Here is a 13583-nt window from a genome sequence, read left to right as displayed (position 1 = left end):
GCTAGTTAGTGATCAGTACTCTATTTTTAAAAGGAGAGATATATCACATTTTAAATATTTTGTCAAAATGGTTAAATCATTTAAAGGAAGATATTTATATTATGCTTTAAGCTTTTAAACATTTTTGTCAACATGTCTTATCCTTTAAAATGTGATGCTTTAGGCAATAAGCCAGTATCAGGCCAGGCGCAGTGGCTCATGCCTATAATTCCAGCACTTAGCTGGATCACTTGAGGTCAGGAGTTTTTGAGACCAGCCCGGCCAGCGTGGTAAAGGCCCATCTCTACTAAAAATACAAAAAAATTAGCCAGGCATGATGGCGCACACCTGTAACTCAGCTACTTGGGAAGCCAAGGCAAGAGAATTGCTTGAACCAGGGAGATAGAGGCTGCAGTGAGCTGAGATTGTGCCACTGCATTCCAGCCTGGGAGACAGAGCGAGACTCGGTCTCAAAAAGAAAAAAAACAGTATCAAACGCCTGCCCACATAGTTATCTAGAATATCTAAATACCAAGAGTTTAAGGATAGTCAAGATCGTTTTCTCTTTCTTCCTTCTATACACAAACTCTTTTAGAATTTTGTTACGTAGGATACTCCGTAAGAACACAGGCTGATTATTAATAGCAAGTTTCCAAGAGGCACATTTAGCATTTTATACACAGCATTCTACCTGATCATAAGACAAGTCCTATAAGTTTAATACAGTAATTCCAATTTGCAAATGAGAAAAGTGAGATTCAAAGATGTTAGTTGCCCAAAGCCAGCTTGTGACAGATTAGAAATAGGAAACCCAGGTATATCTGAAACCCAAACATGTATTTGTTACATCTAGGTTAAGCCACCTCCAAACTTTACCTTATTTTCCAAAATGAGGGTTGAGGCCTGGTGATTATTTACTAAATTTCCTATTACTGAATAAAATGGCTCAATAAGATCAAATGAAAGGCCAAATGAAGGCCAATTTTAGACTGAATGAATCCCTTATTCATAACAAATGACCAACTTGCCCAAATAGAAACAGGCTCATAACAAAATCTTATCCGAGGATACTGCTAGTGGCATAAGCAAAAATGGATAAGGAAGTTACTCTTGCACAGTTCATAATTAAGGTCATTTGGGAATAATTATGAAAAAAAACAAAAATAAAGACAACCTATTACTGAAAGGACTCTACTGAGTCAGTGCATTGGCTAATTGTAACACCTGTATAAACATTTATGCATGGATTGGCAAGTTAGGGAGGCAGAGTCCAGGAAGGAAGAGGGTCCGCAAACCTCGAAATCACAAAATTAAAAGCAGATGAACAGAAAAATTTTCTATTACGTAAGTAATAATTCTAAAAAGAACAGAATAGCATAATTTCAAACCAATACATATAACAGCTGACATCTGGACTCTTAAATCTCTTGTCATTGGTGGTTTTATAATCACATATATCAGAAGTCACTGCTTTTCATAAAGCAAAATTACACAAGTATTAAGATTTAAGTAAAATACCCACTGTTTTCCAACAATCAATGTAAATGTACTTAAAAGTGGTGAAAATAGGACAAATTTTCATGAAATTTTCATTTGAATGGTGCTTAATATTCACCTGCCTAAAATTTTCTCTCAGGTTTAAAAAATGTTACGTACTCTTTGGAATCAATCCAACTTGCATTTACTGTATTTACTCAACATTCCCACTCAAGGAAACAAGGCAAGAAACATTGTCTTCTACTGGCAGTTGTATCAAGCAAAGTAGCATTCTTTTTCTTAATGGTTACTTACCATAAATAAAAGCCATATAATGTATCACTTGACTAATTAAACAATTAACTAGCAGCATATTCACTTTCCAATCTTATTGAGTCATGATATCATCTGCTATCCTTTGGCTCTGTGCCCCCACCCAAATCTCATGTCAAACTGTAATCCTCTTGTGTTGAAGAAGGGGCCTGATCTGAGATGACTGAATCCTGGGGGCAGATGTCCCCCTCGCTGTTCTCATGAGTTGTCATGAGAACTCGATTTTGAGAGTGTGTAGCACTTCTCACTTCTCTCTCTCTCCTGCCGCCATGTGAAGACTTCCATGCTTCCCCTTCTACCATGTCTGTTTCCTGAGTCTTCCCATCCTGTAATCTGTAGAACTGTGAGTCAATTAAACCTCTTTCCTTCATAAACAACCCAGTCTCAGGTAGTTCTTTGTAGCAGTGTCATAACAGACTAACTTCATCCTAACATTCATCCACTGAACAAATACATTTGTTCAATGTGTTAAACCCTAGGCTAGACTTAATTGAGAATTTAGCAGACCCAGGAAAACGCTATCCCCAGCCCTCAGGGAATCTGGAGGCAGAGAGGCAAATTTCATTCAGATACTTAATTTCTATAACATCAGCAACTTAATTCACAAAACATATAATAAAACCTTTTAAAAATAGAATGAAATAACTACAGCTAACTTTGAATTGGTAACTTCAGCATTATTCTAGCCCCTCAGAAGAAATAATGAAACTCCACTGAAGGTTCTACCATACTCTTCCTCTAATCCTAGCACTGGGCAGGAGGAATGTCATGTTTCTCACATTGATGCAAATCCTGATGTAAGATTTATGATTTTGTCCTTTGCTGTGTGGCAAGTTAGTAAAGAACAGATAACTTTGTAGAGAAAGCCTGCTCTGAAAAATGCATTTTATTAGGTTTCTCATTTAATCATTTATTATTATAACTGTGTTAAAGATGTGAACTCACAGGCAGAAAGAGACTTTCTAATAATTTTCAGGCTCTACTATTAGATGCTAAGCTAAGATCTGAACCCATGGTTGATACCAAACCACTGCTCCTCCTCTTCACTTCTGTTTCTCATTAGTCTGCAATAATCAAAGATCTCTGGTTTGGCAATACCATTTAATATTAAGCTGCATTCTCTCCCCATCAAAGTTTAATGTATTTTTTGTTTTGTTTTGTTTTTTGTTCTTAGAGATGGGGTCTCGCTATGTTTCCCAGGCTGGAGTGCAGTGGCTATTCACAGGCACAATCCCACTACTGACTAGCATGGGAGTTTTGAAACCTGCTCTGTTTCCAACCTGGGCTGGTTCACCCCTCCTTAGGCAACCTGGTGGTCCCCTGCTCCCAGGAGCTCATCATATTGATGTCAAAGGGCACGACAGCCCAGAACTCCTGGGCTCAAGAGATCCTCCCACCTCAGCCTCCCGAGTAGCTGGGACTACAGGCACGTTCCCTTAATATATTTATTATAAGATTTCACAGAGCCTTTTTTTTTTTTTGGAGACGGAGTCTCACTCTGTCACCCAGGCTAGAGTGCCATCTTGGCTCAACGCAACCTCCGCCTTCCAGGTTTAAGCGATTCTCTTGCCTCAGCCTCCCGAGTAGCTGGGTCAACAGGCATACACCGCCACACCAGGCTAATTTTTGTATTTTAGTAGAGACGAGGTTTCACCTTGTTGCCCAGGCTGGTCGTGAACTCCTGAGCTCAGGCAATCCGCCCGCCTCAGCTTCCCAAAGATTACAGGCATGAGCCACCATGCCCGGCCCTACTCAGAACCTTTAATACACACTGTTATGTTTTGTGCATCTCCAAATAGTATAATGTAAGACGTTTTCCAAACTTGCCTGTCTACAGAATGGTTCTCTGGCAAAACCTCCTATACATGTAGCATTCTGTGAAACAAACTGTAAAGGAATGTTAAATGGAGTGGATGTAATCATTATTGTCAGCTATTTAAACTAAATATAAGACTATGAACTTTGAAGAAAGACAAAAACAAAGCTGAGCTTAATTTTCAGAATGCATTCCTTAGCTGTTTTTTGAATGATAAAGCCCTTTGAGATGTGAAAGTAAAAAGCTATTTGACCCTCTCCTGGAAAGAATGCATAGGAACGTAAAATTTTTCATAGTTTCTGAGGCTTCAAGGACCCCCGAGGCCCATCACAGATCCCATGGTCATCTCTATTTTAATTTTAACTAGAAAATGCCATATTATCTATGGCACCATTAATATTCCAAATGCTAGGAGAGAACCCAGGACACTTTTCATGCAAAGCAAATGGGTAATAAAAAGCAGAGAATTCACCATGAGTTCTACCTTGGTGCAAGGTAAACAAAACATACTCAAAGGAATCATGTTTAATACTTAATGGTATCAAAGTAAATTTTACTAAATTACAGTGGGAACTATTACGAGGAGTTGTGGTCTGATTTTTAAAGTGTCTCTTACTTTAAATAAATTAGATTCTTACAGAATCTAGAAAGTTGGTCTTTAATTTGTCTTGTACAGTATGAAATCTTAACATCAAGGATTTTTTAGAACACAATACATTTCACAACTGACAGCAGCAGCTACCAGAGGTATAATTTTGCTGCAAATTTGAATGTGGCAACATGAATGCCCAGGAGAAAGGGGAAAAAATTCCAGGAGTTTTAGATGTAGATCAAAAAATCCCAAGCATGATTGTAGTCAGGTAGGGGAAAGATTAGGAGAGAAGAGGTATTAATTTAGAAAGGTGATACATTCAGGACTACCACATCTGGTTTTGGGAATAGGGCCTTACAGAAGGGTTTCCAGAGGAGGGCTGAAGCTCAGCCCAGGGTCCTCTCATCATGCTTTGTGCTAAAGTTTGCATCTGCCTAAAGAAGGCATCTGTTGTAATTCACAGAATAGCAGCCCTTTCCATCCTTCTTCCCTCACTTCCCTGACACAACTTCCACCCCTCCCCCAGAGCAAATGTTAAAAAGTGCAAACAGCCTGTAATCCCAGCACTTTGGGAGGCCGAGGCGGGTGGATCATGAGGTCAAGAGATCGAGACCATCCTGGTCAACATGGTGAAACCCCGTCTCTACTAATACAAAAAATTAGCTGGGCATGGTGGCGCGTGCCTGTAATCCCAGCTACTCAGGAGGCTGAGGTAGGAGAATTGCCTGAACCCAGGAGGCGGAGGTTGCGGTGAGCCGAGATCGCGCCATTGCACTCCAGCCTGGGTAACAAGAGCGAAACTCCATCTCAAAAAAAAAGTGCAAACAATTTTTTAATGTTTTCTAGCCCAAGATAATATCCCAGTTGCCACAGTACAATATTTAGAATAGAAAACTTTAATTTAAATCATTATCAAAAATTTGTTTCTTAGAAGACTTTAACAGAAAACAGTACTACCATGGGACTCAATGGAAAGAGTCTACTATACCTAAATTTGCTTTACTCCTATTTGTTAAGTACATCAATTCCTAAGAGTAGTTCTTTGTATTTTCAGTATTTTTCTAGAATAAAAAAATAGTATTCAATGAAAAACAGTGGGTGTATCAAAGAATATGCAGCAAGAACAAAAGCACAAAGTGTTAATTATGTGTTAAGGCAAATTATGAGGGAAAAAAGGTTTTAAGCATCATCTTTTCCCCTATTTCATGGTCTTCTGAAAAACCATTCCACCTTCCTTTCTATAACAAAATAAAACAGGCATCTTCCAAGTGTGAATCTACTGTCAAAAGTATAACCATTTCTCATGTTCCTAATCAGAGATGATAGGCAATTTGACATCTTTTCCAAATTGGGAAATCTGACTGAAAAGAAGCAATACAGCCCTGGAATCCAGAGAGAAGGAGAAGACAACTTCTCTACTGCCTAAGATGTAAGTGAACAGAATCAGAACCAAATGACACTAGTTCACATCAAATTCTCTGAAAACAATAATAAAAAAAGGACATTTAAAACATTAAAGCATCTTATCTATTTCACTATGAACACCAGACTGTGCTTTGCCCTCTTGATACTGAAAATAAACTGTTTAAAGTACACTCACTAAAATGGCTTAAGAAAAATTAAAACATTTTAAAACACCCTCTTTGAAAGAAATCCGAAAATCTGCTTAAAACTGCCAAACTAGGCCAGGAGTAGTGGCTCATGCCAGTAATCCCAGCACTTTAGGAGGTGGAGGCAGGTAGATCAATTGAGATCAGGAGTTCAAGACCAGTCTGGCCATCAAAGTGAAACCTTGTCTCTACTAAAAATACAAAAAAAAAAAAAAAAGGGAGGGGTGTGGTGGCAGGCCCCTATAATCTCACCTAATTGGGAGGCTGAGGCACAAGAATCACTTGAACCCAGGAGGCGGAAGTTGTAGTGAGCCGAGATGGCACAAATGCACTCCAGCCTAAGACAGAGTAAGACACTGTCTCAGGGAAAAAAAAAAAGGCCAAACTAGAGCCTGAAGGTACTGACATATATCAGCTCCAGATAAAATACAAATCTGTATCATAAACATATTAATTTTCCAATTTTAGTATATGTACTGCCAAGGAGAGCACAAACATATTAACTTTCTAAACCAAGTAAGATGTGTTGGCAAGGTGCAGTGGCTCCTGCCTGTAATCCTAGCACTTTGGCAGGTAGAGGAGGGTGGATCGCTTGAGCCAAGGAGTTTGACATCAGCCTATGCAAGATGTTGAAACCCTGTCTCTACTAAAAGTACAAAAAATTAGCCAGGTGTGGTGGTGTGCATATTCCCAGTTACTCAGGAGGCTTAGGCTTAGATCATGTGAGCCTGGGAAGTTGAAGCTGCAGTGAGCAGTGACCATGCCACTGCACTTCAGCCTGGGCAACCCTGAGGGTGAGACCCTGCCTCAACAACAACAACAAAAAGTGTTAGGCCACTCTCATAACATTCATTTGAAATTGTCTACTCCATGGAAGAAAAAGAGTCACTAATTTATGCAACCTAGTCTGCTCTAATCAGCTAGCCCTCTGCCCTAGGGAAGACTGTCAACAGCAGCACTGCCAAACACTATCATAACACTATGTCAACGATAGACCTTTTACTGATTTGTCACCATTTTAATTGCAAATAATCCTAAATTTTCCCAAATTGCAAAAAATGCAACAAAATAACACAAAGTTGCCTGCTAAACAAAAAGAAGTAAATTTCACTGTGAGCTAGAATGTACATGCTTATTGCAGAACTGAAAATACTGTATATATAAAAAGTGGTAACTACAGAGAAAATCATAATCAAGAAGAAACTATAGTATAAATCAAAAGCTACACTGATCTGTAACTAATCTTTAACAGTAACCCTATGGAAAGATCTGTAAGCGCCTAAATGGCCCACACAGTTTTGTCAGTTGCAGATCCTATCCACTTTAAGATCATATCTGTGGTAAGATACAGTAAAGAGGAGGGGGAGGAAAAGAGAAAGAAAACCCATTACAGGATGTTGACAATTATACTTAGCAAAATTTTAGAATATATTGGTTAGCACACCACATACCACTAAAATAATATACCAGGTTCCTCTAACACCAGGTTACTTTGACTTTGTATTCTAACCTATTCAAATAACAAGAGTCTAGTGTAACAAAATTCTCTAAGCCCTTAGAAGAAAACCTGTGTACTTCCCCATCTCAATTACCAGGCAAAACAATTCGTGAATCTAACACAATTGTCCTACAGTGTTTTTTTGAGACAAGGCTTCACTCTCACCCAGGCTGCAGTGCAGTGGCATGACAACAGCTCACTGCAGCCTCAACCTCCCAGGCTCAAGTGATCCTCCTGCCTCAGCCTTCCAAGTAGCTGGGACTAGAGGCAAGCACCAACACACCTGGGTGATTATGTTTTGTAGAGACAGGGTCTCACTATGTTGCCCAGGCTGGTCTCGAACCCCCTACACTCAAGCAATCCTCCCACCTCAGCCTCCCAAAGTACAGGGATTACAGGAACGAGTCAGAGCAACCAGCCTTGTCCTACAGTTTCAGATTTGCTCTCTCCCTTTACGACAACTCCATGGATTGTGGCCCAAACATATTGACCTTTTTTTTTTTAATTTCTAACAGACTCATGCAATGTTTTAACTGGCACTCACAAACGGAATTAGCAGGAATGTAAATGCTATCACTGTGTTCACACCATATGCCAGAATAAACTCAATGAAGGCAGGATTCTGTCTACCTTGCTTGACTATATCCCCATTACCTTGTACCTACGAGATATTTAGTAAATATGTGCAAAATGAATAAAATCATAACAAAATCATGGAAAAATATCATGGTCCCAAAATTTCAGTAGTATCAGAATTGTGTTAAATCATGCACTGCTTAAAAGAAACTAGATTACCTACTGAAACTGAGGAACTTTCTAAACCATGCTCTTTATAACAGAATTTAACCCATACTGGAAAGTAAGACAAAACAAAAAACTGACAATTCCAAGTGAGACTTACAATGATGAGGTTTTATAGCAAAGCAAAAGATAAGTTGCATTTTTGTAAGATTAATGACGTTCCTCTCTCTATCCCAACACCCTGATCAGTGAAAACTACAGACTTTTAGGAGCAGAAGAAACCATAGAGGCTAAACTATGAAACAGATGGGCTCCAGTTTCAGAGTAATATAAACTGCCACCAATCTATTCAACATTTTTTTGCATAATTACAAACCTGAGATGGCATTTTATGAATATTAATTTGTTCTACTTTTTTGGCTATGCTGATGAACAGTCTGCTGCGGGTTAGAGAAGAGTTATGATTGATGACTATCATAATCTCTTATTTTTATGACTTTCATTTACCAAAATTGGGTGAGCAAAGATTTAATTTTATCAGTGCCAATAGTTCCTCTTTCCTGTTTTCAAATCAGTTCAACCTACAGTTTTACTATTCTCTCATTCTATTCTTAGACTATATGCTAGTTTGCTGTATTTCATTTCTATTGATTTATATGTGTTAACTGTAGCCAAGTCTTATCTTCTCAAAGATTTAGTAGGTTTACCCTTCCAAAGTGCTCCCCTACCACACCATTAATAGCAATGTCTAATAATTCCCTTGTCATCTGTCTCCCAACTCAACTATCACTACCATTAGGACAAACGTGGGCTGAGCGCGGTGGCTCACGTGTGTAATCCCAGCACTCTGTGAGGCCGAGGTAGGTGGATCACCAGAGGTGAGGAGTTCAAGACCAGCCTGACCAACATAATGAAATCTCCTCTGTACTAAAAATGCAAAATTAGCCGGGCGTGGTGGCGCTTGCCTGTAATCCCAGCTACCTGGGAGGCTGAGGCAGGAGAATCACTTGAACCCAGGAGGCAGAGGTTGCAGTGAGGCGAGATCCGGCCACTGCATGCCAGCCTGGGCAACAGAGCGAAATTCTGGTCTCAAAAAAAATAAATATTAGGATGGAGTTGGTTCTGCCTTGTTGGACACTACAGAATAGTGTAAATAATACTCCAAATAAGTATTACAATGAATAATTTGGAGGGCAATGGCCTTATCATATGTTTCCTGTACTAGCTAAGCAGGCAATAGTTGAAAACACACCATAGTTTCTATCTAGCTCCTTGAAAACTCGAATGTTTACTGCTCAACTGAAAGTTTGCAAATAAATTTAGAACAGACAACATTGTACCTGAAACACACAGGGAAAGCGCTATAAAACCGTTTATTCGAAGGCTACAGAAAGAATTACAGAAGGCCAGGCGCGGTAGCTCACCCTTGTAATCCTAGCACTTTGGGAGGCCATGGCAGACGGATTGCCTGAGGTCAGAAGTTTGAGACCAGCCTGGGCAACATGGCGAAACCCCATCTCTACTAAAAATGCAAAAAATGAGCCGGGCGTGGTGGTGCATGCCTGTAATCCCAGCTACTCCGGAGACTGAGGCGGGAGAATCGCTTGAACCCAGGAGGTGGAGGTTGCAGTTACAGGAGATAGCGCCACTGCACTCCAGCCTGGGTGACTGAGCGAGCCTCTGTCTAAAACGAAAAAAAAAGGAATTACAGAAAATTATGTAGGATGAGTTTCCAGTATTCCATTTCCATCACTGAATGATCTTCCAATAACCACTGCTAAATGACTTCACTATCTGGAAACTGAGTTTTCCTCTATGTTCGAGAACTTATAAATGAACGTACTGAACTAATGAATGACTACTTGCCATAACCTTAACAATAATCCTAAAAGTTAAAAGGGAAAGCCGACAGGAAGTTTAAAGATAACTCTTGAAGAAAAACACATGAGAAGCAATTTTCCTGTTAGCTGTGAAAGACCAGACAATTTTCCCTGCAACCTTCCCGCCTCTGCTGGTCGCACAGTAAAAATTAGAAGTAGGAAAATTTAGAATACTTCCATCTCCTTTGAGTCACAAACTTGGAAAGGAGAAAGAACTGCGGGGACGCAAGTGCTCTAATGAAAGCAGGAAGTCCGCTTCTTCAAGCATGAGCCACTCACTCATCATCACAACACCGGCGTTAAGTCCATCCTCACTCCCCTCTAACCCTGAAGCCAAAGCCAGTCTCGGCAGGAAACGCGATTTTGCTAGCTGAGTTAGAGAAGGAACACCAGACAGCTCAGGACACCCTCCTCCTTCTACTTGGCCAGCGGCAGGAGGATACTCCCCGAGTTCCAGCCAGAGGAGGCAGACCCGGCAGGCAACCGAGAAACAGCCTAGGTCGCGAAGGAGGGCGGCCAGTCCACGCGGCCGGAGAATTCACCGAACAAAGCGCACCGCGGAGAGGGAGGGGACACTCGGAAAGATGGGGAAAATTCAACCAGCTCTTCACCACTGCCTGGGGCTAGAGACAGGTGGAGCCGCGGTCCTCTTTAGAAGAAGAAAGGTTTTTCGAGGTGCTAATCTGAAACTCCTGCGCCAGCCGGAACCGGGACTCCGGCTGGGGAGCGCGCTGAGAAACAGGGGAGGCGAGCGCTGCGGGAAGGAAGGAAGGGATGGATAGTCGGGGTCACACACGGCCTCCGCGGGGATGTTGGTGTCCCGCCTGAGCCGCGCCGAGGATGCCCGCGGCGCGCCGCCCGCCGCCCCGACTCGGGCCTCCCAGGCGCAGCCGCCCGCCCCCTCGCACCCGCGCCCCAGGCCGCCACACAAAGGGGACGGGAGGCGCGCCGGCCGCCGGGAGGTGGAGGGGGCGCCGGGCCTGGGACGAGGTGGCCGAGCCGCGACGCCAGCCGCGCCCCCCGCCTTTGTCTGCCTCGCCCCGCGCCCTCCCCCCGCCCGCCGAGGAGTCCCACCGCCGCGGCGCCCTCACCCTGCTCGTTACCCGGGTGAGTAGCGGTCTCATCTGCTCGCCGGCCCCATCTGCCTCCATGGCCCGCCGGCCAGCCAGCCCGTGGCGGCCGCTACGGTGCTGCCCCGCGCGGTCCGCCTGCTCCCGCCGCTGTCGCCGCCGCCGCCGCCGAGCCCCCGGCGCGCGAGGAGAAACGAGCGTGCGTCCGTGCGCGAGGTATGCGCGCGTGGGGAGAGCGGGGCGCGGGAGACGCGGGGTGCGCGTGTGCGCGCTGCGGCCGCTGGGCTGGCTCTCGCAGGGGAGCGAGGCCGCGGCGTGGAACCTGGAGCGAGAACTGAGCGAACGGGAGGACCGAGCGGGAAGGAGAAGGGAGCCGCGTAGGAGGAGGGGCTCGGGGGCGGGGCCGCAAGCCGTGACGCGCGCGGCGCCGGGACCCGGCAAGACACGCCCCCCGCCCCGCCTCCTCGGGTCACGCCCCCTTGCCAGTCTGGCACCGCCAGCCTCCTCCGCGCGCCCGCGGGCCGCGCCGCGAGGCCACCCGGAGATGGGGCGGGAGGGAGGCGGGACGGAATTTGCTCCAGCCAATCGGCGGCTGGCAGACTTCCGCCCGCCTCCCCTGTGCCACCTCCTCTAGACGCCCCGCCCCTCTTTGTATAAGCTTAATTGACCGAAGCTGAGGGTCTAGCTAGTTTTTCGAGTGGGAAGCTCCCCTGAGGTTCGCAATGGGTTGGGGGGTCACCACCTACCTTCCTTGGCTCCTAACTACATTCTCGAGAGACCGCAGGGCAGGAGGACGCCACCTCTCTCAAGGACGCCCAGAATAACCTCCTAAGCAACTAACGAGTCTTCAGGACTCCTGAAAGTTTCTTTTCTCTTAGTCCAGTGGGCAGGAACCCCAACTCGGGGACTGTGGAAGAGGGGGTACACTTGACCAGGTGTCCTCATGTGCTTGCTCGCCCACTGGGCACCACGACAGCTGCCACTTTTTTTTTTCTTTTTTTGAGACGGAGTCTTACTCTGTCGCCCAGGCTGGAGTGCAATGGTGCGATCTCAACTCACTGCAACCTCCGCTTCCTGGGTTCAAGCAATGCTTCTGCCTCAGCCTCCCGAGCAGCTGAGACTACAGGCATGCGCCACCATGCCCAGCTACTTTTTGTATTTTTAATAGAGACAGGGTTTCACCATGTTGGCTAGGCTGGTATTGAACTCCTGCGCTCAGGTGATCCACCCGCCGCAGCCTCCCAAAGTGCTGGGGATTACAGGCGTGAGCCACCACGCCTGGCCAGCTGCCACATTCTTGAGTTCCTCTTATAGGGCATCTGTCAAATATCCCATTTGTAACCGGAGATGATTATAATACCTGTCACACAGGCTCATTGAAGGATTAAGGGGATTTCTATTCATAAAAGTGCCTGGCACATAGCATGCTGATAATTGTCATTATTTTTAACAGGTTTCTCTTGAGTGTTTAATAAAGATAAGGAAAAGTTTAGTTGGGAAGAACTGAAGTCGTGCAAAGGAAGCATATATAAATACATCAGCGGGTCCAGAACTCACATCCTATTCATCTCCGACAGGGTATTAGTAAATTTTTTTGTCAGCAACAGGTAGCCAGGTATGCTGGATGACTCATTCCTTGTTTGGGCCCTAGTCCTCTTTTGTCCTAAATTTTCCAGAGAGTTACTTCTAGTCCAGCACACATTGTTCACTTACTTGTACAAGAGCAGATGTGCCTCTATTAATAGCTACTATGTAAAGAGGCCTGCAATTAAAGACTGTGACATTTGGCCAACGTATTTCATCTCAATAATCCTCACAATACTACAAAATATCCACCGTCCTCTTTTTCTTCAGAGAGGCGGCAGAGATGCAGAGACCCTCACGCACAAGACCATCACCCTTGAGGTTGAGCCCAGTGACACCATTGAGAATGTCAAAGACAAGGAGGGTCTCCCACCTGACCAGCAGCATCTGATATTTGCTGGCAAACAGCTGGAGGATGGCCACGCTCTCTCAGACTATAACATCCAGAAAGAGTCCAGCCTGCACCTGGTGGTGCGCCTTCAAGGTGGCATTATCGAGCCTTCCCTCCACCAGCTCGCCCAGAAATGCAACTGCGACAAGATGATCTGCCACAAGTGCTATACTTGCCTGCACCCCCATGCTGTCAACTGCCACAAGAAGTGTGGCCATATCAATAACCTGTGCACCCGCAAGAAGCTCAAATAATGCTCTTCCAAGCTGGGTGCAGTGGTTCACGCCTATAATCCCAGCACTTTGGGAGGCTGAGGCAGGTGGATCACCTGAGGTCGAGAGTTCAAAACCAACCTGACCAACATGGAAAAACCCCTGTGTCTACTAAAAGTACAAAATTAGCCAGGCTTGGTGGTGCATGCCTGTAATCTCAGCTATTCCAGAGGCTGAGGCAAGAGAATCGCTTGAACCCAGGAGGAAGAGGTTGTGGTGAGCCAAGATTATGCAATTGCACTCCAGCCTGGGCAACGAGAGCGAAACTTCTCAAAAAAAATAATAATAATTTTTAAAATAACGCTTTCTTCCTCAAAAGGCAGCCTCCTGCACAGGCCCCA

General features: G+C 44.3%; 2 protein-coding genes across 7 annotated transcripts in view; one reads left to right on the top strand and one right to left on the bottom strand.

Moving 5' to 3' along the window:
• SLC4A7 (solute carrier family 4 member 7) overlaps positions 1-11331 on the bottom strand; it is a 101227-nt gene extending 89896 nt beyond the window's left edge. For 2 of the 6 annotated variants that reach the window (XM_021666481.2, XM_021666484.2), the window contains exon 1: positions 11017-11331. In XM_021666481.2, coding sequence (XP_021522156.1) covers positions 11017-11076 — 60 coding nt within the window. In that variant the 5' untranslated portion in view covers positions 11077-11331. The remainder of the gene's footprint in view (positions 1-11016) is intronic. The other 4 variants (XM_021666485.2, XM_021666487.2, XM_021666482.2 and 1 more) reach the window with 2 other exon arrangements.
• A 1281-nt stretch (positions 11332-12612) lies between these two features.
• On the top strand, positions 12613-13232 carry LOC105705562 (ubiquitin-ribosomal protein eL40 fusion protein-like). Its single transcript, XM_064378924.1, has one exon. It carries the CDS (start codon positions 12613-12615, stop codon positions 13222-13224), a length of 612 nt encoding a protein of 203 aa, XP_064234994.1. The 3' UTR covers positions 13225-13232.
• Positions 13233-13583: the final 351 nt, after the last annotated feature.

Source organism: Aotus nancymaae, unplaced genomic scaffold (assembly GCF_030222135.1).
Source record: "Aotus nancymaae isolate 86718 unplaced genomic scaffold, 86718_ANA_hifiasm-v0.15.2.pri h1tg000019l, whole genome shotgun sequence".
Lineage (NCBI taxonomy): Eukaryota > Metazoa > Chordata > Mammalia > Primates > Aotidae > Aotus > Aotus nancymaae.
Note: the sequence above shows the minus strand (reverse complement) of the source record. Positions and strands in the feature narration are given on the sequence as shown.

Bases quoted from the DNA above. Each gene is read 5' to 3' on its own strand.
- LOC105705562 (XM_064378924.1), top strand. From the start codon at position 12,613: ATGCTGGATGACTCATTCCTTGTTTGGGCCCTAGTCCTCTTTTGTCCT.